General features: G+C 51.9%; 1 protein-coding gene across 6 annotated transcripts in view; it reads right to left on the bottom strand.

The window, feature by feature from the left end:
* Nucleotides 1-21,491, bottom strand: part of Igsf9b (immunoglobulin superfamily member 9B) — a 56,861-nt gene extending 35,370 nt beyond the window's left edge. For 5 of the 6 annotated variants that reach the window (XR_005974731.1, XM_041656978.1, XM_041656981.1 and 2 more), the window contains exons 1-7: nt 21,252-21,491; nt 11,126-11,323; nt 8,810-8,956; nt 3,926-4,077; nt 3,497-3,614; nt 2,327-2,468; nt 1,987-2,132 (exon numbers count right to left, since the gene is read on the bottom strand). Coding sequence is in view for 5 of the 6 variants with exons in the window: in XM_041656978.1 (XP_041512912.1) it covers nt 1,987-2,132; nt 2,327-2,468; nt 3,497-3,614; nt 3,926-4,077; nt 8,810-8,956; nt 11,126-11,323; nt 21,252-21,315 (967 nt within the window). In the remaining variant the exon portion in view is untranslated. Of the gene's footprint in view, nt 1-1,986; nt 2,133-2,326; nt 2,469-3,496; nt 3,615-3,925; nt 4,078-8,809; nt 8,957-11,125; nt 11,324-21,251 lie in introns of those variants that run through there. The other variant, XM_041656982.1, reaches the window with a different exon arrangement.
* Between the last annotated feature and the right edge of the window lie 2,440 nt (nt 21,492-23,931).

The raw sequence follows: 23,931 nt of genomic DNA, 5'->3' as shown, positions 1-23,931 counted from the left end.
CTTCTTTCAGCCGCCCCGCTTACTACGCTTTTAAGAACCGTAGGATGCTCAGGAATGAGTGGAGGCATTCAAAGGTGCATTTTAAATGGCCCAGGACTTGGAAGCAGCTCTCAGACTTTAGCCCGGCCCTGCCAAGCCAACAATGACTGTGCAGTTCTCCAACTACTTTGTATCCTGAAGTTTCTCACGAGTAAGCAGTTAATTATTTCACATCCTAAACCGAAAGAGCAATGTCAGTTCTAGGTACAATGCTGTCCCAAGCAGAACGGTTGGTATTCCTTCTGCAGGATGTCTAGCCTCCCTTGGCCTCAGTAATTTCACTTGACTCTGCAGTTAAAGGTAAAACCCACCATGGCCCCAGGACAGACAGCAAGAGGCCCAGGAGCCCTGTGCTGAGAGGTAAGTGACATCTCATGTTCCCCAGGACCCCTAGGGCTACAAAGGAGAAAGATCCAGAGCTAGGAAGGCTGTGACGAATGAGCTGGTTGGTACCTTTTAAGCATTCTGAGCTCTTCAGAGAAGAGCCTTACATAAATACCAGGCTGAGTTATATATTTAGATGTAGCTTCCTACTTTTGTATGGTAGTCCTTTTTTTTTTTATTCCTCTAAGGTTTTCAAAGGGTTTATGAATGGGAAATACTCTGAGCACTGCTCTTTAGCAGAAATAAAGATCCTTGTCTCACCCACCTATAAATCTCAACTCCCTCGATTCTCTTTGAAGGAAGGAATGGGGTAAGAAAGGACAAGTGGGAGCGGGTGGGGATGCTGGTGCTGAGGAGAGCCAGGGAAACCAAGATGCCTCAGCAAGAGACGAGCGGCCTGCAGCTCCAAGGACGGAGCCTTCATCTTGGTACTGCCCACACCCAGCCCAGAGGGAGAGACACATCTGCAAGGTGAAGCAGCCCCTTCCTGTGGTCCCCAAGACTGCATGCTTTTCCTACTACAGGTCTAGGAAGTCCACCAGTGTCCCGAGCTTCCCAACTCATAACAGTCTGAAACCTGCACCCCAGCAAAGCACAAATCCTGAGGAGGTGTCAGCAGTAAAAGGGGACTGAGGCCTTTACTCCCACCCTCATAGTCACCCCACAGAATAAGAAAACACCCACTGTGAGGAGTAGGGAGGGACACGACAAGTACAAAGGCGCTTCACCGCTGTGACCTTGCCTGTTCAACAGCAGACCCTTGCGAGCACTGTGCAGCCATCAGGGGGAGCTCCCTCTAAGTTGTCCTCAGCTTAGAGCCTGACTTAGATCACCAAGTTACATTGTTTATCCCTGCCTCTCCATGTCCTCGGGTGTATATCATTCTCCCACACCAGCATTCTAGGAATGGAAGTCTGTCACCTATAGCAACAACCTACAGCCTTTGTTGCCTGAGTGACAGGGCCATCCATGAGTCAAAAGGAAGGCATTAATCTCCATTACCCATCTTCCCATCTCACTCTGTCAAATGTCCAGCTTGTCACGGGGTAGGAACGCAACCCAAGGCGCCCAAGTATTTGTTCTAGGTGGGATCTAGGGCTCACCCATAAGCCCTCTCAGGGTCTGGCGGAACAGCAGCCCGTTAATTTGAGTCTCACGGTCCCAGAGTAGAGGGACTGGGATAGCCAGGAGGGAGCCAGGTATGGAAGCAGACCCAGTCAGTCCAGGTATAAACCAGTACTCAATAACACAAGGACTACCATTCTGAACAGCAAATGCTCAAAGCTAAGCTTTGTTATCCTTGAACATGGCCTAAGCTTGAATCAATGAACTGGCTCACACCAAGTGATGACCAGTCCACAGACAATATCTGCCAGTATTAGTTCATTCTATTGGTCTGACTGGCCATGGCCTCCTCTAGAGGAGGACTAGTCCCCCCCCCCCCACCTCCCCGGGTGTTCTTCTAGTCCTCAGAAACATGCTTGGTCTTTGAGTTCCAATCTCGCTAGTGCAGCTTGCATCTGCTAGAATGCCCAGAACCCTCTCTCCCTCACCCCTACTCACACTGCACAGTCAGGTATGCCGAGGCAGAAGGGGAGCGCCCCAGGCTGTTGCTAGGGACGCAGGTATACTTTCCAGCATCCTCTGGCTTCACTCGGAAGATGATCAGCGTCCCGTCAATCAGGATCCGCACCCTTAGCTTCAGGTCACTGCAAAACAGTGAGGAGCAGGCAAAGAAAAAGGAGAATGTTGGCAGGAAAACAAGCAAGGTAGCAGTGAGTCACTTCACCGCCTCTAGAGGCAGCAAGGGAGCTTTGGGTTCCCAAGCACTGCCAGGGCCCCTCTCTCAAGGCAGTGGTCTGTGGGGGCGCGTGTAAGAGGGTTGGAGGAGGGTTCTACTCACTTCTGGAAGTACACATTCTCATCCTGCCAGTACCAGGTATAGGTGAGGTTGCCAGGATACGCCTCTGCCCTGCAGGTAAGCAGAGCATCCTGGGAGATGTTGACGGTGATGTTCTCAGGAGGGGAAACAATGAAGGGAGGCCCTGGGGAGAACAGGGAATAAACATCACCTCTCCTGATTTGGAATGCTACCATGCCAGGCTTCCTAGAAAGCTCTGGGATGCTCAAGATGGGGTGTCCAGGTAGCAGAGCCCAGGCAGTCATCATGGCGATACTTCCAGCTGCTGTGAAGCTCAGGCACCCTTCAGTAGCACATCTGCAATGACCCCATGGTTTGCAGAGCAGCCATTTATAACCCTCATGCACCTTTCCTGCCCAACTCCAACAAAGCTCAAGTCAGAAAGCACAAAGCCCGCTGAAGGAGAAGAACCTTGGACTGTTCTCCAGTAGGAGGTTCAGGCCACGGAGGCAAGGAGTCTGGGGAGCAAAGAAGCAAAATCTAGCAAGCCTTGGGACTAGGAAGCCAGACCTCAGCAGAGCTAGGCTTTGACCCTCCCGTGAAATATAGGCTGCTTCCCACCATTTGCCTCGGGCCTTGCTCAGTCCTCAGAAGCCAAAGGAGAGACTGTCATCACAGTTGTCCTGCCAAGCAGACACAACTACCCTTACTTGCCACTGTCACTCCAGCACACAGAGACCCCTACCTGACACCTTTCCCACCCTGGCAATGAATGCTCAGCCCCCTTCAGGGCGCTCGGGGGCCAGACAGTCAGAACCCAGCTTTACCCAAAGTCCCTGATGTTGCTTAAATATCAGATACTTGGATTATTGTTCTGTCTTTACATACTGATGCTGTCTCTGATGGATAGATGACCCTGAGGGGGACAGGTCTCCTCTCTGAGGAAGGTGGAAACATGGCAGGAATGTGCTCTCAACAGGAAATCAGAAACGGCTCAGCACGGTCCCCGTCTCTCTGCCACACCATTTCCCAGCTGACCAGGGTGGGAGTCAGGGTAAGAGATACATGTGAGACAGATCCCACCCACCCAACTCCTCTAGCACCCCCAGCTGGGCAGGCTGGGCCCTGAGAAAACGTTCTCCACGGTTCGGCAGGCCTGGAAGGCTCCTATAGAGATCCAGCAATAAAGAGACTGAAAAAAAATCTTCCTACCTTGAACAAGCAGATGAGTTGTGTGCACAGCCTCACCCTGGATGCTGTATGCTCGGCAGGTATATGCTCCTCTGTCTTCCCGACTGACCGATGTCACCGTCAGGCTGCCGTCACTCACCTGGGGGCACAGAACTCAACATCAACCTGTGGGCCTCGGGGGGCTTGTCTCTTAAGCAAAGAGATGAGCTCTGAGAAGTTGGGAACGGCCTCAGGGACTCATTTACAGGGGAAAGGAGGCCAAGGGCCTCCCCGTTCACCTCCCTGCAAAAGGCAGCAGAACGCTTGCAGTCAAGTCAGGGCATTAGGTTGCCTGCCTCCACCCTGGGCCTGGACACGCAGCATCAGTGGTCAGCTGCCTTAGATGGGAGACAGGGAAGGAGAGAGGATGAGGAAGAGTGGTTGTGGTACCCAGGTGAGAGCTGCACTCACCTGGTACTTTCCACTAGCACCGAGGAGGGTCCCTTCCTTGAGCCAGGTGACAATGGGCTTAGGGTTCCCAAAAGCAGTGCAAGTCATGGTAATACTTCCACCTTCCTTGGCCTCAATGTACTGGGGGGGTGTTTCTGTAAAGGTGGGGGGGGCTGCAAAGAACACCAGGAAAGTGAGAGACGGACTCCATCCACCTGAACTCTGCAGTATCTCAAGGACAAAGGAACAAAAACAGAGCGCAGAAACTTGTACCCGATGTAATATATCACGGGGGGTGGGGGGGAGAGGCGGCTAGGACCTACAGATTATGTGAAGTTATCCTCCCCCGTGCTCTCAAAGTATGATTAGCTCTCCACTCTGTTTGGATTATCGACTTTTAAGAGACTCATCACCCTTTGTCTGAGCTGCTTGCAGAAACAATCTGGTCAACTTTGACCTACTCTCGGTCTGGCTCTCTCCAAATTCTACACTCATCTGGCTGAACTTAGTTACTGCCCAGAAGAACATTTACAGACATGTATGGTTGGGAGGCCGCTGTGCTCAGGGCTCGAAACATACAAGACTGAAGACTCTCCCACCTCCCTTCAGGATTAGCACACTGCTCAGGGTCTCCCACTCCCTGTATCCCAGTTCCACTAAGCCCATTCACTTGCAGGATATTTCCTGACTGAGTCCCATCAAGGCCTACTACAGGTCCCAGGCTAAAGATGTTCAGTCTTGCTTATATCTCATTCCACAGAGGGAAAATCCCCCACCTGCCAGCCTCCTCCTCCTGGGCTCCTGTGGATAAAGGTGAGCAGTGAATTCCCACAGGCTACTACCTTCTTAATTCTCCCCTGATTACACAAGGTTATCCTCTTCCATGCACTGAAGGTATGATTAACACTCCATCCTGTTTGGATAATCGGCTTTTAAGAAACTCAGCATCCTTTGCCTGAGCTGCTTGCAGAGACAATCTGGTCAACTTGGACCCCTCGGACTACTCCCCCAAATAGCTCTTCTGAATACTATCACCAAATCCAACAATACTAGGATAGGCCATCCTGGGTTCCTCTCAAGGGTCCAAGTTCAAGTACTAGCCTGCCCTATAATCTCAGGTAGTTTGCTCGGACTCTCTGGGCTTTCTCTAAATCTTCTCCCGTCTAGAATTGATGCAGGTAATAAAAAAAGAAAAGGTTTCTAAAAGATCTTTTGTAAAATGCTGACAAATGCTTATAGCAAACTCTGATTGCGCTGCCATCACCACTGCCATTATCACCCCTGGGAGCCTTGGACTGCAGACTAAGGAAGAGCTTCAGAAAGGCTCCTTCCCTCTCCACACAGCCATGCTCTAAGAGTCAGTCAGAGTGCTGGCATTGGGTCCTGCCTGCACCAGCAGCATCTCCTGGACACGTTCTCCTGCTGACTCTAGCAGCCTTGGCTTTCTGGGTCTCCTCTGCAGCAAGAACTTCCAAACTCAAGACCCATCCATTTGCAGAGCTCTCACGTGACCTGGAACCTTATATCCAGATCCCATTTCGTTGATTTATGTGAGCAGGTGCCTCTTCCTAGCGCCACTGAATACTCAAATTTCCTGTCCCTCCTGGATGTGAGGTACTCCACCAACACAAATGCATCCTCTTGGGAGCAAGACCAAGCAGGGCCACCTTGGCCTCGCATCTCCAACACCTATAGCTGGGTGGGTACAACCAACATTTGGAACCGCACAGTGAATCAAGAAATGCATTTCATCACATAAAACACAGACCCTCAAGAAATGCAGGGCTCAGCCATGTGTAGAAAGATGCTAGCAGTGATGGTGACAAGCCTTCCCAAATCCCTGTAAAGGCGTTCCGGGACTCCAGCCTCCAGGCCCTGCGAATTGTGCACTCATCCTAGAGCCTTCATTCACCCACCCTGCCTCCAGAATTCAGTTAACTCAACCACAGCCTCTATTACCTCTGGTGTCAAGCTTAAAAGAAAAGATAATAAATTAAATTATGTCCTGAAGTGACAAATTAATTACTAATTACATAATTACTTTATTATTTAGGTGCTAATCAGGAAAGTACTTTGAACAATTTCAAGTTTTCAGGAAAATAATGGTTTGACTCTCAATGATTTACTGAATTAGGTGTTAGCTTGCCAGCTGCACTTCCAGGCTCAATTCCTCTTGCAAGCGCCCTCTAATTAAAGTTCAGGTTGGAAATAAGCTGGCCTCTCCTTCGAGCCACACACCAGCCCTATCGCGAGACTCGGTCTGGGCTTTGGAGGTATTTTACATGTGATAAAGGGATAATTGGGATTGTTTTCACCCAAACCGTCTTCAGAGAAAACGCAGGAGGCGAATGAAGCAATAACTCGTATTTTCGTCCTGGCCTCTCTTGTCTCCCAAGGTACCCCATCACAAAACGCCTGACACTACCTATACATTCTGCTCTGGATACAAAAAAAGGCTGGCCTTGCTTCTGTCTGTCGAGAATGGAAATATTTACACAGAAAGAAATTTTGGAAGAGAGGAAATGTTGGCCTGGGTGGTAACTCTCTTTCATGTGGGGTGCTGCTCTGTTCTGCACCTTTCCGGCCGGCTGCTGAGTGACAGCGAACTGCACGCAAAGGCTGGTTATCAAGCGCAGAGCAGGTGGTAGCTCTGCTTCAGGGGTCTGCCCAGCACTTGCATGTCCACAGCCTGCCTGCACCCCCTTCCTGAGGTGCTCCCCTCCTTTGGGCTCCCAAAGGCCCAAAAGATCCTATAGGAAAGGACCCTTCCCTTCTCATCCCCTGCTCTTGTCTAAGCTTCTCCCTGGCCAGGTTTCTGGACAGAGGTCATGTCCTCAGAGAGGCTCATCCTCCTTTGTGCTCCCGAAGGCACAAGGCAATCATTTCTTGACATGACTGGAAGCCTTAACCACCAGGATTGGGTCATGTCCGCTGCCTGACTCCCAGAGCCCGCCACAGTGAAGACTTTGGGAAATATGTCTTCAATGGATAATTTTTGGTAGATTCACAAGGACTTTTAAAGGACCAAAGTCCTCGGTGCTTTGTAGCCAGCTGTCCCTGCCACCAGTGCTTTGATCTGCTTGCCCTTCCCCCACTGTGTAAAACGTGGCTTCTGTCTTGCTCATAACTGTCCTCAGATTAGTGTTCAAGACACAATCTCACACAGCAGTCCACTGAACCCTGCAGCATCCTGCAAACAGACTCGGAGGAAACTGAGACTAAGAGGTGACCTAACTGGTCCCAGTGACTCAATATGCCATGGGTTCAAGACATAAGCCGCGTCTTTGGCAGGTCTTGGCCCACATCTCTTCCACTCTGAGACATTAGCAATGCTGGAGTAATCAACTCATACAAACGAAGACAATATGCAATAGAACGTAAGTTCCCAAGAACTCTGCCTTCCTGAGCATGAGTCTTGGCTACATAGCTGGGGTCTGGGTTCCCAGAATAGACACTACCAATCAGGATGATGTGAGAGCTAGGCCACACCTCAAGGTGGTTTCAGGCAATAGGAAAAGTAACAGGAAAAAGAAAAAAGAAAAGAAAAGATGATGAAGATGATGCAGGGCTTCCTGACTTGGTGCTCGGCCATGAAAGCCTTGAGCGGCCGATCTCACTTCTGAGTTACGATCTGCTTGGGTTCCTGGTGAAAGGAGAGTTCCCTGGGCATAGCACAACTGACTCCACTGACCACGTGAAAGCTGACTGTTGCTGTAGCAAATCTACACAAGGTTTAAAAATCTGCCTTCAACAACAGCGGGAACCATCAACACCTAGTGACGGCCCTGCCTCTGACCTTGGATCCAAAACTTTGAAATGTCCTGCATTATAGGCCAACACTCCTGTTAAAATCGTCTCCTCTGGGGCTGAGAACATAACTCTGGCAAAGCACATGCCTGGCCTGCACAAGGCCCTGGCTTTGATTTCCAACACTGGGGAAAAAAATATTTATCTCTTAGAAAAAAAACAATACTCTGTTCTCTGCAGATTCTGGACAGGTTCCCAATCCTGGGAACCCCACCAGAAAGGGGAGACAGAACCATTCTTCAAGGCAGAACCATCTCGAGAGAAATTTCTAATTGAGGAGCATCAATTCTGAGGGCCAGGGCATCGATAATCCCAGATTTACCCCAGATGTGACACATCTCAGCGTGTCTGCCATGAAAACCTCATCCTCTATAGAGACCTTAACACTCAGCCCCACAGACCATCGCCACTGCGGACCCAGAACACCCCAGCCTAGGCCAACCCTGGAGCTCGGCAAGCTCCCCCAGGCCTCCTTGCCCCCGTCAGGCACTTGAAAAGCGTCTGTGCACAGCACAATCCATTTAACATGAGCTATAAATAACCGACAGGCATTAAAACAGTTCTTCCCGGGATTCTCACATTTTATTAGCTGGTAAACCCTGTTCGAGCAGGAAATGGGTCTGGGTTTATTCAACGTTATTTGCCCATCACCTGATGCAAGGCTAGGGACATAATAGACCCTTGATACTTAGTACCCAAATAAATGCACTTAGCAAGGTTGCACTGAGCAACCTGGAAAGAGCCACGCTGAGACTCAGGGATCCCCACCTGAGAAAAGGCATTCCCTGGGCTAGCAGAGTCATCTGCGGCCGAGAAATGACACCAACACTGATGGATGCAAACCCCATTGTGCCCAGAAGCAGATTCAAGCCTTCCTAGGAGGGACTCTGATGTCACCCTGCACATACAGTACCTGCTGCTTCCAGGCATGCTACTGACCCATGAATTCCAGGAACATATCTGAGGGGTGTAAAGAAGACATGAACCAAGATCTTATGGGGTCAGGGCTTATTAGGGCTCCTCTTAGTAGAGGCATTTCCTCCAGAGTAGGCCCCAGAGGCCATCTTCCTTGGCCAGTCCCAAGAAATAGATACGCACCATTAATGGTGAGGTGGACCCAGCTGCCGTTGTGGAATGTGTCATACTGCTGGTCCAGCATGAGGACTTTGCATTCGTACCAGCCCTGGTCCTCCGAGCGCACCTGCTCCAGCCGCAGAGATGCTTTGTCGTGAAGACTGGCCCGGCCTGGGGGGGGAACATAGTGAAGAAAGCCCAGTGAGCCATGAGGCTGAGCCATCAGCTCTCCCACTACCCCCACAAAAGGCAAAGGGACCTTCATAACCTTCAGACCACTTCCCATGGCAGTGTCCCAAAATGGCAGTCGGCAGTTACCATAGACAACAGGAGACGAAAGCAAAGACAAACCTGCTCTGACTATTAGCCACTGTCCCTCCCACAATGGCCCTGTGTCAGCCTACAAAGGCAGCTTGCTGGGTACCCATTCTTTTGGAGACCTTGGACAAAGGAAAGGCTTGATGGATGCAGAGATGAGAAGAGAAAGATATAGAAAAAAGGATAGACTGGGATAGCCCAGCAGGACCCACAATATCTTTGTCCCAGCTAGGTGCTCAGGACTTATCTGACCCAGCTTCCTTCTGTCTGGCTTCCCTGAAGAGGCAGAAGGGAGGGCAGACCAGGGCCAGATGTTCGGGTCCCTGCCACTCCTGCTACCAGTACCAAGATGATATATGCCCCCCAGACTAGCCTAGAAGGGGTAGGCAAAGCAAGGGTTGACAGTTCTTCCTTAGCCACCTCTGTGACAACAGGGCATAGCAGAGTCCCTACCTAAACTGCAGTGGACAAAGAAATGCAGGGGCCCCTGTTACCCCGCCTTTCACTCCAGCCCACATTCATTCAAACCAAAATCATGGCTTCCTCTGCTTGCCTCTCTGTCTCAGAGTCAAACCTTCCTGGCAGGATCTCTGATGCCATTCTGCCTAAAAAGACTATCAAAGTTAACCCTGGTCAGAAGGAGGGTGGGGAACATAGTCTCAGAAGAAAGCCAGACAGCAAAGGGCCTGGCATGGTGATTCAGGCCTGTAATTCAAGAGGCTAAAACAGGAGGATTGTGAGCTAGAAGCCGGAATGGGAAACTTAGTGAGACCCTGACTCACAGAGACTCGGGCAGAGTTCAAAGGTATCATGCTTGCATGGAAAATGCAGGGCTTTGAGTTTCATTGCCAGCAGCAAAGGAAGACATGAAGGGAGGGAAGGTGGGAGGGAGGAAAATAGGGAAGGAGGAAAGGAGGGAAGAAGATAGGAGGGAGAGAGGGAGGGAGGAAAGGAGGGAGGGAGAGAGGGAGGGGAGAAAGTGGGAGGGAGGGAAGGAGGGAGGGAAGGAGGGAGGGAGAGAGGGAGGGAGAAAAGGAGGAGAGAAGGTGGAGAGAGAGGGAAGAAGGGAGGGAGGGAGGAAAGAAGGAAGGGAGAGAGGAAAAAAGGAGGGAGGGAGAGAGGAGAAGAGGGAGGGGAGGGGAAGAGGTGAGAGGAAGGGAGGAATGGAGAGAGGAAAGAAGGGAGGGAAGGAGGGGAAGAGAGAGGGAGAGAGAAAAGGAGAGAGGCAGGGAGAGGATGAGGAAAAGGAAAAGAATTGATGCATTCTCAGAGAATGCATTTCAGACCTCAGAAGCCACAGGAAATAGAAAGGCAAAGGCAGGGTCCTGCCTGTCTCCTCGCTTCCTTCAATTCCAGCGCACATTCACACTCACAGACACACATGCAAACACCCTGGCTGTGCCCTCTTCCCTGGTAGGGTGACGGGCGGCAGCCGTGAGTCACAGGGAGACCACGCTGGCAGAATAATTACAGAGTGGCACACAAATGGGGCCAAGGAACGGGAGGGGGGTAGTGGCAGAGGAAGTGATAGCAAACAGTGGAGGTGCCTACCAGGCTCCGCACAGGACACCCAACTTCAGAGCCAGGACAGTGGGGGCATACAGACAGCCGATCCTGCAGCCTTGCACCATACCTGGGGAGGGGTGGAGCTGTCTGACTCCCTTCTTCCCCCAATTCTTGCTTCCTCCCAGGGGGTCCTTTTTCCTAACTTGCCCTGCGCTCCTGGCCTCATCACATCCCCAGGCTGAACAGACATGTTTCATGTCTGCCTCAACTCCCACTTCCTCTCCCACTTCTGATGAAAACCCACCAGAGGGCAGAGAGAGCAGGCGAAGGGCGAATACCATGAGAACAGAGATAATAGGACCAGTCAAGAAAAAGAGCAGAGGTGACAGGGATAAAAATGAAGAGTACCTGGGACTTTGTGGATACCACTGGGTCCTGGAAGGAAAGACGCCACACAGCCAAAACCCACAGGGTTATAGAGAGAGAGGGGGACAGCCATCATCACTCACACCTTACCTGCATACTCAGGGTCCACGTGTGGGGGATAGTAGCCAAACTTGATGAAGATAGGGATGGGGACCCCAAACTTGAACCACTCTACAACATAGGGCGGGGGCTGTCCCGTCACTGGATGGATTACGTCGCATCTCAGGACAACACCCTCACCAGCTCGAGCAGTCACAAACTCGGGTTCCTCTCGCAGGCCGTGGGCACCTAACAAGGACAGCCAAGGTGATACATGAGGAATTGGCCAAAAAAAAAAATCCTGCTCCCACAATTTATGCTGCTATCCAACCCTCCCTCCCCATTCCTGGATCTGCCTCTTCCCTCCCCAAGGGTCCCTGATGCACCCTGGACACCCACCTCTTATGTATATCTCCCTCTGCCCCCAGGACAGTCAAACTTTTCCTGTATAGCTTTGGAAGAGGAGAAGAAAGGAGGGGGCATCCCAATTTCTCTAGTCTTGCAAGCAGAACTTCCCATCCCAGACCCAAAAAGCAGCCGTCATAATCATGCTTGGCCTGCCTTCCCTGGGTATCCCCTGCCCTTCAAAGAAGCATTGGGAGCTACAGACACAGGGGACGAAGGGCTTTCAGCCCTGGGAGCCCTGCCCCGCTGTAGTGCTTAGGAACATTCCGGCATTCTTTCTGAAGTAAGGCGCTTCCCGCAGGAGCCTGGTGGGCGAAGGCAGAGCCCGCCTCCTCCTCTGCCCCACCCCCAGCTCAGCCTGGTGTTACCGCACTAAACAAGAGGGCTCCATACAGGAGCGGGGAATCCCTAACAAGCTAAGGAGGCTGCTTGGCAACACCAGAGGGAAAGCCCCACGGACCTGAGCAGCCTCCCCAGCCCCTCCTCCAACCCACTGCGCCAGCCTTGCTGCAGAGGGGAGCAGGAGGCACTGCAGCCCTCCGGTTTCCAGGTCTTGAATCTATTAGACTCTCACAGAAGCCCCAGACATCAGCACTAAGGGAGAAATATGGAGATAACAAAGGAGGGGCCCTAGAGCAATCTCCTACCTTTCACAGGGGACTTCAAAATCAGGGAGCAAGAGCGGGCACACCCACATGAGGAAGGGGGTAAGGGACAAAAGAAGTGGGCAAGAGAGGCCTCAAACCTATCCAAATTTCAAGCTTGGGGTGGGGGGGCGTCAGAAAAGAGGCTAACTCTGGGGACATTGTCCGCATATCAGAGCAAACGAAAACTAAATCCGCCTCCAGCCAAACACACTTCTCAGACCAGGAAGGGGGGAGAGGGAGATGACAAGGTCACCTTGACCATTTCTTCCAACGAGGACAGCCTCACCCCTGCCTCTCTTCAACTGCCCAGGACTCCACACTTTCCCCTATATCACCCTCTAAGCCCAGCTCTCCAGGGCAGTACCAAGGACAGCAGCCACCAACAGGCGGCTTCCAACCAGATGCCTGTTGAGCCCTCCCACCCAAAGATGCCGGCTGGAGAGCAAGACTGTCTGACCCCCCTCTGCTCTTTCTGCACCCCTGACCCGTGAGCTCATGCCTGTCTTTCCTTCACAGCTGTATGTCCAGTTGTGTGTGTGTGTGTGTGTGTGTGTGTGTGTGTGTGTGTGTTTTCCGATCACTGTCTAGCTCTGTGTCTTCTGTACCAACTTCTCTCCTTTCTCTAGGTCTTGCTTTTCTCTTCCTGACTCCTCTGGGTATCTGCCTTTGTCTCTTTTTGGCATCCGTGCCTATGTGTGCTTGTGTGTTGTGTATCTGTTTCTGTCTGTCTCTCTCTTTTCTTCTCCTTCCTCGTGTCTCTCTGTCAATGCCTCCATCTCTGTTTCTTTCTTACTCTATGTGGATGATTCTCTCTCTCTCTCTCTCTCTCTCTCTCTCTCTCTCTCTCTTTCCTCTTCTCTCCTCTCTCTCTCTTCCTCTCTGTGTGCATGTGTGCGTCCTGTGAATTTCTACTGTATTTATGACAGAAAGGGTTTTGTCTGCTTTTCAGAAATATGGAGCTTTCTATGTGCATGTATGCTTCTTGTCTGTGCCTCTCCAAGGAGTCAGTGTGTGTCGCCTGTGTCTCCCTCTCCCCCCTCTTCCTCCCTCTTCTCTGCAACTTGCGGAAGGAGGAGGCAAAGAGGGAGGCAAGCCCTTCCAGAAGCCTATTGGCTCCCAGTGACATCACTGTTTTCTAGAGAAAGAGCTAAGATCACTGAGTATTTTTGGAGCAAAGCAGAGTACAGCACTCACCTGCCAGAGGCCCAGGCAGGTTTCCCAGCCTCCCCTCCTCCAATCTGGCTGCAGGCTGTTGGTAGCCCAGGTCCTCCAGGAAAGGAGAGGGCCCAGATGCAGGGAGTGCCTCTCTGTATCCCCCCACACACACATCCCATAGAATACCTGGGCAAAAAAAAGCCCTACTGAATCCAGGCATACAAAGACCAGCACTAGACCAAGGACAATGGATCCATGAGCCAGAATGGGGGGAGGGGCGCTCATGCACGTACATGTGTGTGCACACATGCAAAAACTACCTGCAGCACAGTCTGTAAAGAGATTAGGAGACACACTACAGGAGCCTGGGAAAAAGGAAGGGACTTTTCCCAGGTCCAGGTTACCAGGCAAAATGGCCCAATACAGGTAGCTCATTTGCCCCAAAAGTCTAAGCAGAAAAATGAGAGCTGGGGAAGACAATGAAGTTCTGTGAGTCAACTCCTGCTCTGGACAACAGATTGCCAAGTCCAGAGCTCTGGAGAGCAATGCCCAGAGGTAGGTCAACATTGGCAAGGGTCCCCAGAGTTCCAGCTGCTCATTTGCACCCAGCACTGCCTGGTTCTCACCGCATCTCAATAAGGCAGCTCCTTCACACCTTCTTTCCAGCCCTGGAAGGGAGGCTGCAGCCTCTCACTCCTGACTTCAGCCAGGCCCCTGGGCTGGGCCTCAAGCCCCAAGCATGAAGCCTGCCCCAAGATAGCACAGGGCAGGCACCCTCCAGCCAGCATCTCTCCTCCAGAGCATCCCAAGCACAGACAAGTGACTGCAAACTGGATGCATCTCCAAGATGACACGCGAGACAAAATGAGACAAGTGTCTCCACAAGGAAGGCGAGGGGAAAGCCATGGCTCAGCCTCCACACTCAGCCCAAGCTCTCCTGGGTTTCTGGATCTCAAAATAGTCATCTTCTCTTCCTACACACACACACACACACACACACACACACAAACACACACACGCACTTACGCATGCACACACACACACACACACACACACTGGATGTGTTCCCTCACTCTATCACCCACAGATACCTCTCTCTAGGCCTGATTTTCTCTGAGCCAAAATATGTCTAATAAACATCTCTCCAAAAAAGCTCAGTGAGGAGAAAAAAAAAAAAAAACAGAAAAAAGTCAACAGCCTGGCATACAGTGGGAAGTGGGCCTTTAAAGAGGAAAAATTGAGAAATCAAACACAGGGGCAAGCAAACCCTAGACCAGGAGTGAAAAAGACTCAGGGCATGAAATTAGTGGGGGTGGGGGCACAAATGTATCTCATGCAAGCTGAGCGCATGCCCAGCCCAACTTGAGGAGACACTCAGGTCAGTTACCATAACAAAGAGACACTGAAAACCCACACCCCCAGTACCCTAGAGCTAAGAGTCAGAGCAGTGCCTACATAAGGCAGACATATTGGTCCCCAGTAGGGCCACAGGGAACAGCTGGAAGGCAGGGAAAGGAGGAAGGAGGGGGTCAAGAGAGATGCTTAGGAACAGTGACCACAGGTCCCTCACTTAGACTGACTTTGGTGAGCAGGATAAGAAAGGTAGGAGATGCCCTACACAGCCGTTTTCAAGAGGGCAGAATATGGTTTTATGACTAGTAAATCCAAATCCTGAGTGTCTGCCCAGCCTACTTTAAGACTATGCCATCCTGGCAGGAAAGAGAAAGCAAGAGGGCAGGTGGATGGAGTGAGCCCCTACAGGTTGGCTGACCTTTGGGAAGCCCATAGGATACAAATCTCCCATTCTCTGGGCCAGGTGGTACCCAGTGGGTAGTTGAGTCCAGGGCTGCCAGCAGACACCCTGTGTGCACAGAACCACAAGGCATCCAAGGCTTGGCACAGTCCCACATCCAATAGTCTCAAGCTGGAGCCAGGAAAGGGGTGGGGAGGAAGGGTCCTGGGGATGGAAAGCCGCTTTTAAGTATCCAGAGAAGAGGCAAGAAGCAAATGTAGAGCCCTTGGCTGCAGTGGGAGGCAAATAGAACACCCTGCCCAGCTCCACCACATATGGGGTCTGTACCAGGAGTGTGATGTTATATGCCTGTAGTGTAGCTCCTAACACAGTGCTGCTCTCTCAGTCTCACAGATGGGGACAGTATGTGGCTCCCCCAAAGTTACCTAGGTAACAAATGGTGGGTCAGGATTCCTTCCAGAACCCAGGAGACCAAGATCTCTCCTCTGTGCCTCTTTCTTTCCCTACCCAGAGACAGTTTTCACCTACATTCTGCATAAGTTCTGAGAGTCCAGACCCTCCACTCCAAGACCACAGAAGGCTAACAGGACAGGTCTCCCTCCCAAAAGCAGTTGGATCAGATGGAGTATCACTGGCTGACTCTGGTGAAGGCCACTCTGCCTGGTCCTAGAAGCCCTACTGAGTCTGATAATGGCTAAGAGGAGGGAGGACGCTGGCTGAATACCAGCCTCCAGGGCTCCTTGTTGCAGCCTCCTCTTCCTCCTCCTCTGGGCACCAGACTCTCAAACCACAGGCCTGTTGTCTAATAATACCAGCGACAGCCACCGCCACCTCCATCTGCCAGCCTAAAAATAATCCCTGCTGAGTCCAAAAAAGACATAGCCCCCAATAGTCCCCCAATCCCTCCTCCTCGAAGGGCCAGGAGGCTCCAGGAGATTCCAGGAAGCCTGCAGACTTGGGCTCTTACCACGTGGGAGGCACATACCCAGAGGGGGGCCTGAGGACAGCAGAAAGTTGGCTCCTGTCACCCAATACCAGGTGAGGAGTAGACAGAGAGCCTGACCTGGAGAGGAGACCAGTACACAGGACATGAGGGTGCCCCACTCTCTTCACACACAGGGAGGGTGGGTGGGAGGCCATCCAGGGCACCTGTCCTCCCTCTGCCTAGAAAGGACCCTCACATGCTAGAGAAGGGCTGCCTTGTGTGACTCCCATCAGTATCCTCAGAGCCTTCCTATATCCCTCCCCCAGGAGGCCAGGGGATAGTGGGCCAACCCAGAGAAGCCATAACTTTAGGGACAGCAAGGTACTAGGTGGACTGGGACTCCACCCTCTAACCCTTCTGCCTGGACTGCTCCCACCCCCACCCCCAGCCACTCTGAGGTGGCAATGCTATTAACGACCTTAATTTGCTGGGCTAGATTATATTTCCAAGAGCCCTTTCCCCAGGAGCCACAGGCAGGAAGGAAGTCTGTAATTCAATCTCAGTTCAGAGCTCCTCAGCAGAAAAGCGAGGCCACACCCCCTATACCCACAACCGGAGCTCTACCACCTGGATGGAAGGAAGCCTGTCCTCACACAGCCTGTGTACCCCACAGGGCAATCTGGGATGCACACAGCCAGGCGAGCCAGTGAAGGCACCACAGGCCGGGCAGGCACAGTAACTAGTGAGAGATTACTCCTGGTCGAGCAACATCCTTGCTCTGAACTAGGGTGAGGACAAGTCACTAGTACCATCTAAGCCCATGCACACGTTTTATGTCACAGCCCCATATCTATGGGCACACTTGACAAGGAAGAAGACAAAGGGACAGCGAAGACGGCAGAAGGCCAGGTTATCAGTCCCCTCTTTGTCAGAAGTTCAGGCAGGTAGGCTGAGACCTCTGTCAAGACCCCCATGGAACAAACAAAATCCTCCCAGTGGCCCCATCTCTACCCACCACTCTCCTGCTTACTCATGCAAGAGCGAACAGGAAAGCAGTAAGGTTTCTAAGAAAAAAATAGGTCAGCTGCCTCAGGCAGACCAGGCCACACCCATGGGCAGTGCCCCTGGGGCAGAAGCCTGACAGCAAGCTGCTTCTGCAACCACAATCTTCTCCCATCTCCCCAGGCACCTAGAGCTTTGTCTATGCTCGCCTGTGCCAGGCTGGTGGCGACGAATGCCTGTTAGCAAGAGAGGCAGCCAGCCTCCCCATGAGCCAAGTCTCTGCCCAACACTTAGACCTTCTCTATTTGACCTCAAGAATTCTTTGCTCCTGGCCTTGGGCTGAAGCCTTCAACTCTAAGAACACCTGGCTGGCCTGGATGCAGGTGCAGAGTGATGAACAGGGAAGCAAGCAGTTCGCTGAGAAGTCTCTGTGCATCCCATAGTACTCAAAAGTGGGGCTCCCACCTCAAACTTATTCATAACTGCTCTTCCCCCCATGTAACCCATGTATGTGCATACAAACATATGAGTGCTTGTAAGTGCATGTATACACATGTCTACGTGGGAACACCAGCTACAGAGGCATGCATGCATACAGGGATACTTATGTGTGTGCATACATGTAAAATATGCACGCACACATATAGAATACATATAACACATACTGAGGTGCGTATGTCTATGCACACACGCACATGCATAGACATGCGCACGCTTCTAAAAAGAAGTCTAAAGTTCTTGCCAACCACAGCTCATTCAGACCTACTCCTTACACAACCTGCTCAACCCATCCCTGGAAGCAGAGGGAAAGGGGACACAACCTGGGGGTGGGGCAGCTGAGAAGCCCCCAGAAGGGAGCAGCTCTCCTGGAGAAGAGAATCATTTAAATCTCACCGCTCATAGTGCCTTCCTAACTGGGCCTTACCTCCCACCCCCACATTTTCAGTGCAAACCGGGGGCTGCAGGGAGACCTAATGAGTACCCGGAAAAACTGAGAGAAAGCCAAAAAAGAAGCACACTTACCGACGAGCTCTGAGAGCCAAGGCTGCCGTGCTGGCAAGAGGGCAGGGAGGAGACCTGGCACTGGAAAGTGCAGGGCACAGAGAAGAAGAAGCGAGTGCTACCAGCTCTCAGCATCTCCTACCTAGGCCACCTTTGCTCCTTGAGAAACCAGACCCCAGCTTTCTGACTTAGAGATACAAACATGAAACTATCTGAACCCAGGACCTGACAACTCCAGAGACTGGTATATGCCAGGCCACAGATCCACAGCTCCCAGCTGACTCTTTCCAGTGGCCAGCATCATGCCTCCTCCCACTCCAGCTTCCTCCAGGAGACCTCCTACCAGACACCCCCTCCCCCTGCCGCCTCCATATCAACGTCCTGAGACACTCTCACACCAGGGCTCACCACCCACTTCCTGAGCCCAGTCCTCAGCTGATCGGCTGGCCGGGGGTTTAGAAACCACTCCTTCCCATCTCCATCAACAAAGGGAAGCTGGGTGGGTAAAAGCCAGATAGAAGGCACTGCTCCAACCAGAATCTGAGTCAGATACTAATTTACCTGGGCACCCAGCAGCCAGGGAGTTCACCAACAGACTCTGGCAGACAGGGAGGTAGCACTGGAAATAAAGAACAGACTTCCCTTCCTTATAGGAGGTAGAAAATCCTAGCTCAGGATTTCCACAAAGTGTGGAAACTGCCCCAGGACGAAGGGCAGATGTCTGTGTGCAGAGACCACATCAACAGCCTTCCTCTTTTCTTGACCCTCCTAATCTGAACACCAATCTTGGTTACTTCCAAAATGCCTGACCAGAATCAATAGGAGGACTCCATGCCCACCTCTGTCCCAGACTTCCAAGTTGACAGTCCCAACCTGGCAGTTTGATGGACCTGACCCTTTTCACCGAGAGCATCCCCTGCTTCAGACAGTTCTAGAAGAAGCATCTCACAGTCCCAGGGGTTGGAGGATTTCTCCAGAAGTCACCTCTGCCACTCACAGAAGAACGGCACCACATAACTTCTCTCACTAGCTCTCCAACCCTGGTCTCTCCGGCAAGCAGGTGCCCTTCCCCCTCTGTAGGCTGGGTTCTGCATCCTTCCTGTAGCATCTGGCAGCCAGCAATCCTTCAGCTTTGCAGACCTTGTAAAGGACTTCCAAGCAATTGTACATGCCCCACCACACTCCACTGGAGGTTCTACCAGACAAGGTCAGCCCACGACATGGGGTCTAGCCTCCTCAAAGGAAGACTTTTGGGTGTCCCTAAACACACTCCCAACTCCCAGCTCCCTGAATAACCCAAAAGAAAGAAACTGATTAGGAGCCAGGAATCCTACAGATACTGAAATGCTAACGATGATGTTTGGTGAGCACATACTTCCCATCAGGCAGTCAGCCACTTCTTCCTCACAGTACGGTTCCCACACACCCTAAATCTCTACAAGTCCATACAGCTAACCCATTTTCTACTGAAGTAAGTGACATTTAGAAAAGCTGAGAAATCTGTCCAAGGTCACAGGGTCAGCAAGTGGGCCGGTCAGGCTTTGGATCCTCTCAATTTATCTTTAAACCTTTGTCTGTGACTGCTTCATAGAGCCATCTTAGATTTAAAAGACCCCAAGACCAGTCAGATCATCCTTGCTCCTAGACAGAAGCGGGGTTCCAGACAGAAGGGATAATAACCTTCATGTCCAGCAACCTTCAACACTGGAAAGTTCCTCCTTCTGTCTAACCACTCGGCGAATCTCTGCAATTTCCTTTTTCTGTGTTTCAATTTACTCGCTGAGGTTGGAAGACTGACTAGTTAAGAGCCTTCCTTCAGTGTCTCTTCGATTCTGATTGTGGCACAGCCTTTTGTGCTTTCAGAGACAGTCCCACAGCAGAGCATACCAAAACCTAGAGGGGAGGAGGAGGTCACTGAAAGACCGCGTGGAAAGGGGGGAGGGGAAAGGCACAGCAAGATCCACCCTTTTTCCATAGGCTTCTGAGGTCATCCTGTCTCAGTTTTCCCATCTGGCAAATGGAAAGCTTTATAACCATCCCGACCATCACAATTTTTTTTAATGGAAAGCCGCCCTTTTCTTCATCCTCTCCTCTTCAGAGTCCCCTGTCAAGCAGCAGAGGAGACACATTCCAATTCGGAAACTTTCTCAAACCACTCCCTACACACGCCCCTAGGCAAGGTGCAAAAAAAGCCAGCGGAGCCCGCACCTCCAGCAGAGACCTTCCAAAGGGCTCCCTGGTCTGCAGGTCCTCGCCACCCTGCCGGCTACCCTGCCACCTTCCACCCAAAGACCGTTCCTCTCCCGCCGCCATCTCCTCCCTGCTTTGCAAACTTGCCCACAGCGGGATCCGTTCGGCGCGCAGAAACCTAGAGCTCAGAGTCCTGGCAGTTTCCAGGCTCGGCTCTGACTTCCATACAAGGGAGGAGAGCCGGGTGCCACCCAGAGCTCTGCCATCTCCAAAGGGAAAGCCCTCACGCTCAAGCATAAACCCCGCTCCCTGTCTTCTCCCTCGCTACTTCCTGGGCTCAGACCCGAGAAGGTAGAAAGAAAAATTCCGCTCGACTCTAAGATGCGGCGGAGCAGACCCCTCCCTAGCGGCCCTCGCCCCCAGGCCGCTGGGCCTGGCAGCCCGGAGCGTGGCGCGGTGACGGCTCCTCCCGGGGAACTTTTGCCTGGCCGGGGCCCAGGTGCGGCTAGGGTGGGCGCGGACAGCCGCCAGGGCCAGGAAAAGCAGATGCTGCTCGGAGCCGCTAGGTCAATTCTGCTCGTCACCTGCCAACGGGATCGGAGCTCTGCCACCAAGATAGAGGAAAAGGAAAGACGCGGGGCGGAGAACCCGGTCCCTTGGAGGAGGCTGTGGGGAGTCCCAAGCTCTTGGTCGCGCCTCCCAGCAAGGGCTCTTCCATCCAGCGGTGCTGTGCAGGGCTGGGACGCGCAGAATCCTGCCGGAAGACCGGCAAAGTCTCCAGCAGCCAGAGTTAGAGCACCAGGGGTTCCCAAAAGCTCAGGTTCGATGTGCGGCTGTGGACTATCGGGCCCAAGGTGGGCCAAGTACACTTCGATTCCAAGACGTTCATCCCCGCAACCCAAGGGCTTCCGAACCTTCCCGCCGAGTTCCTCCCTCCCGCAGCTCCCCCTCCCGCAGCTCCCCAGCCCTCGAGCCAGTAGCCCGGGGTGCGCCTGGACGGAGTTGGAGCCTCGCTCCCAGGGTTCGAGAGCCAGATCCCGGAGGGAAGGTCTAAGAAAACCAGAAGGGTTGGAGGAGGGACGCTGCACTTCAACTCACCTTGAGCCGCAAGACCTCGGGTGCTGATCACACTTGCTATCAAAGTGGCCACATACCAAATCATAGTACTACCGCGCGCCAGCCAAGAGCCTCATCCTATCGCAAAGTGCTCCTGCGTCTGCACACTTATCGTGCCCCAGCTCCCGCTTCTCGCCCGCCTACGCCCCTTGCCGGTGCTCCTGTAGCCCGGGCGGCCCGCTCTCCATCCCTCCCTGGCTCGGCTCGGCTCGGCGCGCAGCCTCCCGGGCCCCGGCGCAGCGGCACCTGCACTGCCAAGGAGGCAGAGCGCAGCCAGGTCCACGGTGAAGCCTAGCCGGGCCTGGCCTAGTGGCCCGCCCCTGCAGCCTGCCTATTGGACATTGCCCACAGATCTAGTAACTGATTGGCTTAACTCTTTGCCCGTCGCTGCGCGAAGAAGGCGAGCCCATTTCAAGGTGCGTTGAATTGTAGCGAGCAAAGAGCCGCAGAATCATGCGCATTGCCTGAGAAAAAGGCGTTGTAGCATCTTTGCTCTATTCTGTTCCCAGCTCAGACTGCATAGCAAGTTTCTGATGAAATAAATGGTAGCTTCTCGTACTGGCTAATGGGACCCTAGGAGTCTCAATAACCCTTGACAGGTCCGAGGGGCATGGAGCCCCCGCCCACCTTGAGAATCTAACATCCGGTTTCTATCAAGAAAAAAAAAAGCAGTTCCCGGGAGGATCATGCTGATACAGGGATGGGGAAACCCAAGCATCCTGGGGAAACAAGGGAACGTCCTTTGCTGGAGATCGGTTCAAAGGGGTCACGTGATGCCTCCCCACAAACCCCCCCCCCAACACACACACACACACACACACACACACTCCCTTGCACACTCTTCTCTCAGAGCACACTGACTCCATCATACGTGATATTAAGTTAGGCTCCATCCAGCCCAAAGGCAGGAGGATGACTAAAATGACCTCTAAAAGTCGCTAAATTTGGAATGTGTCATTGGCTCTGCTATGGAATCACAGACCCCCTGGAGCACATGTGCACACGTACTGCCACCCCCACGGCTGGTCATCGTTGCTCATGATTACTAAGTCCCAACTCTGAGGAATCAAACTTTTTCCTCCTCCTTCTAAATAAATGCTGCTTCTCCTGCATACGAATGCTGCGTCCCCTTCTATCTTACTCAGAGCCCAGCTTCATTTTAGCAGCATAAAGTCAAGGTGGGGTTGGTGAGAGATTAGGGTGGTGGGGTGGAGAACCAAGGCAAAGGGAAAGGTCCTTCTCACTCCTGCAGAAGAAGATAAGGAAGCTGAAAGAGCTTCCTATGTCCAGGGCTCCCTGCTCCAGCATCTCTTCATCTCCTCCCTCAGTACCATTGTATTTATACAAGGAGTAAGTGAGTGTCATGGAGACGGCTACAATCATCTCACAACCGCATTCTGATGCTGTGTGGAAGATGTTGATTCTTTCAAGGACTGTAAGTAGAGGGGAGAGCCACAGCTCCCTAGGAGGGGCTGTTGGCCAGGGAAGGAAAGGAAGGAGAGCTCTCAAAAAACCCTGCTCTAAGGTATGAAGCTCTACTACACAGAACAGCAAATGGACTTGTTGCTGCTGGAAAATCCACCCGTGCACATGGACTCATGCCTCTCGCGTTGGAAGTGGTCATGAATGGTGGAAGGCCAGCCCTTTCAGAGAGCTGCACTCTCATTGCTGTCCAGGGGATGAGCAGCTGGGGATCTAGAAGCAAGCGCACTGATAAACGTTTGTTATCTGAATATAATCTGGAGAGTTGACCTTCTGAACACCTCTAGCTCGCCCGCTCACTCTGTTCATGCAAACACACTCATGCTGTATCACTGTAAGAATATATTTTTATGGGCCTCCACTTTAGGTTCTCTTCCTTGGCCAAGATGCCTTTCCTGGGGCTTTGATGAAAGCTGCAAGCTCTAGATCATATTGATGCATTAATTTTCAAGCAACAAGCCACCGAATAAAAATTCTACCTCCAACACATACATATACATGTGTACCCATAAACATGTTTGCATGCAATCATATAAACCCATACATCCTTTCTCTGGGTCTGAGATCTCTCATCATTTTCTGGGGTAGATTTGTATAATGGGTGATGTGGCTAGGATATGGTTTAATCGTGACCTCACAAAGGTTCATGTTGGAAACTGGATCCCCAAGGTGGCAGTCCTGGAAGAATGGAACCTTAAAATCCTAGACGCTAGAGAGCTGGCTCAGCAGTTAAGGACATGAACTACTCTTGCAGAGGGCTTGAATTTGGTTCCCAACATCCTTACCAGGTGGCTCACCACTACCTGTAACTCCAGCTCCAGAGTTATACCCTTTTTGTAGACGGTGCATTCATGTACACAAACCCACATAGAGGCACACATATACACATAATTTATAATAAATAAAGAGGTAAGTTGTACAGAAAGGTCCTTAAGTCATTGGGAGGCAAGCTATTGCAAGGTAATTCTTCTGGGATCCCCTTAGTATTCTCATAAGAAGGTTATCATCAGCAGAGCTGGACATGGTGGCTCATGTCAATAATCCCAGCATTTGGAAGGTCAGGAATGCAAGATCATCCTCAGCTACATGGGAAATTTAAGGTCACCATAAGCTACAAGAGATTCTATCTCAAAAAAGAAAAGGAAAGAAAGAAAGAAAGAAAGATCAAAAGGGGGAGGGC

The sequence above is a fragment of the Microtus oregoni genome, unplaced genomic scaffold (genome assembly GCF_018167655.1).
Source record: "Microtus oregoni isolate MIOR12 unplaced genomic scaffold, Mior012 000008F_ref0000371, whole genome shotgun sequence".
In the NCBI taxonomy this organism is placed as follows: Eukaryota; Metazoa; Chordata; class Mammalia; order Rodentia; family Cricetidae; genus Microtus; species Microtus oregoni.
Note: the sequence above shows the minus strand (reverse complement) of the source record. Positions and strands in the feature narration are given on the sequence as shown.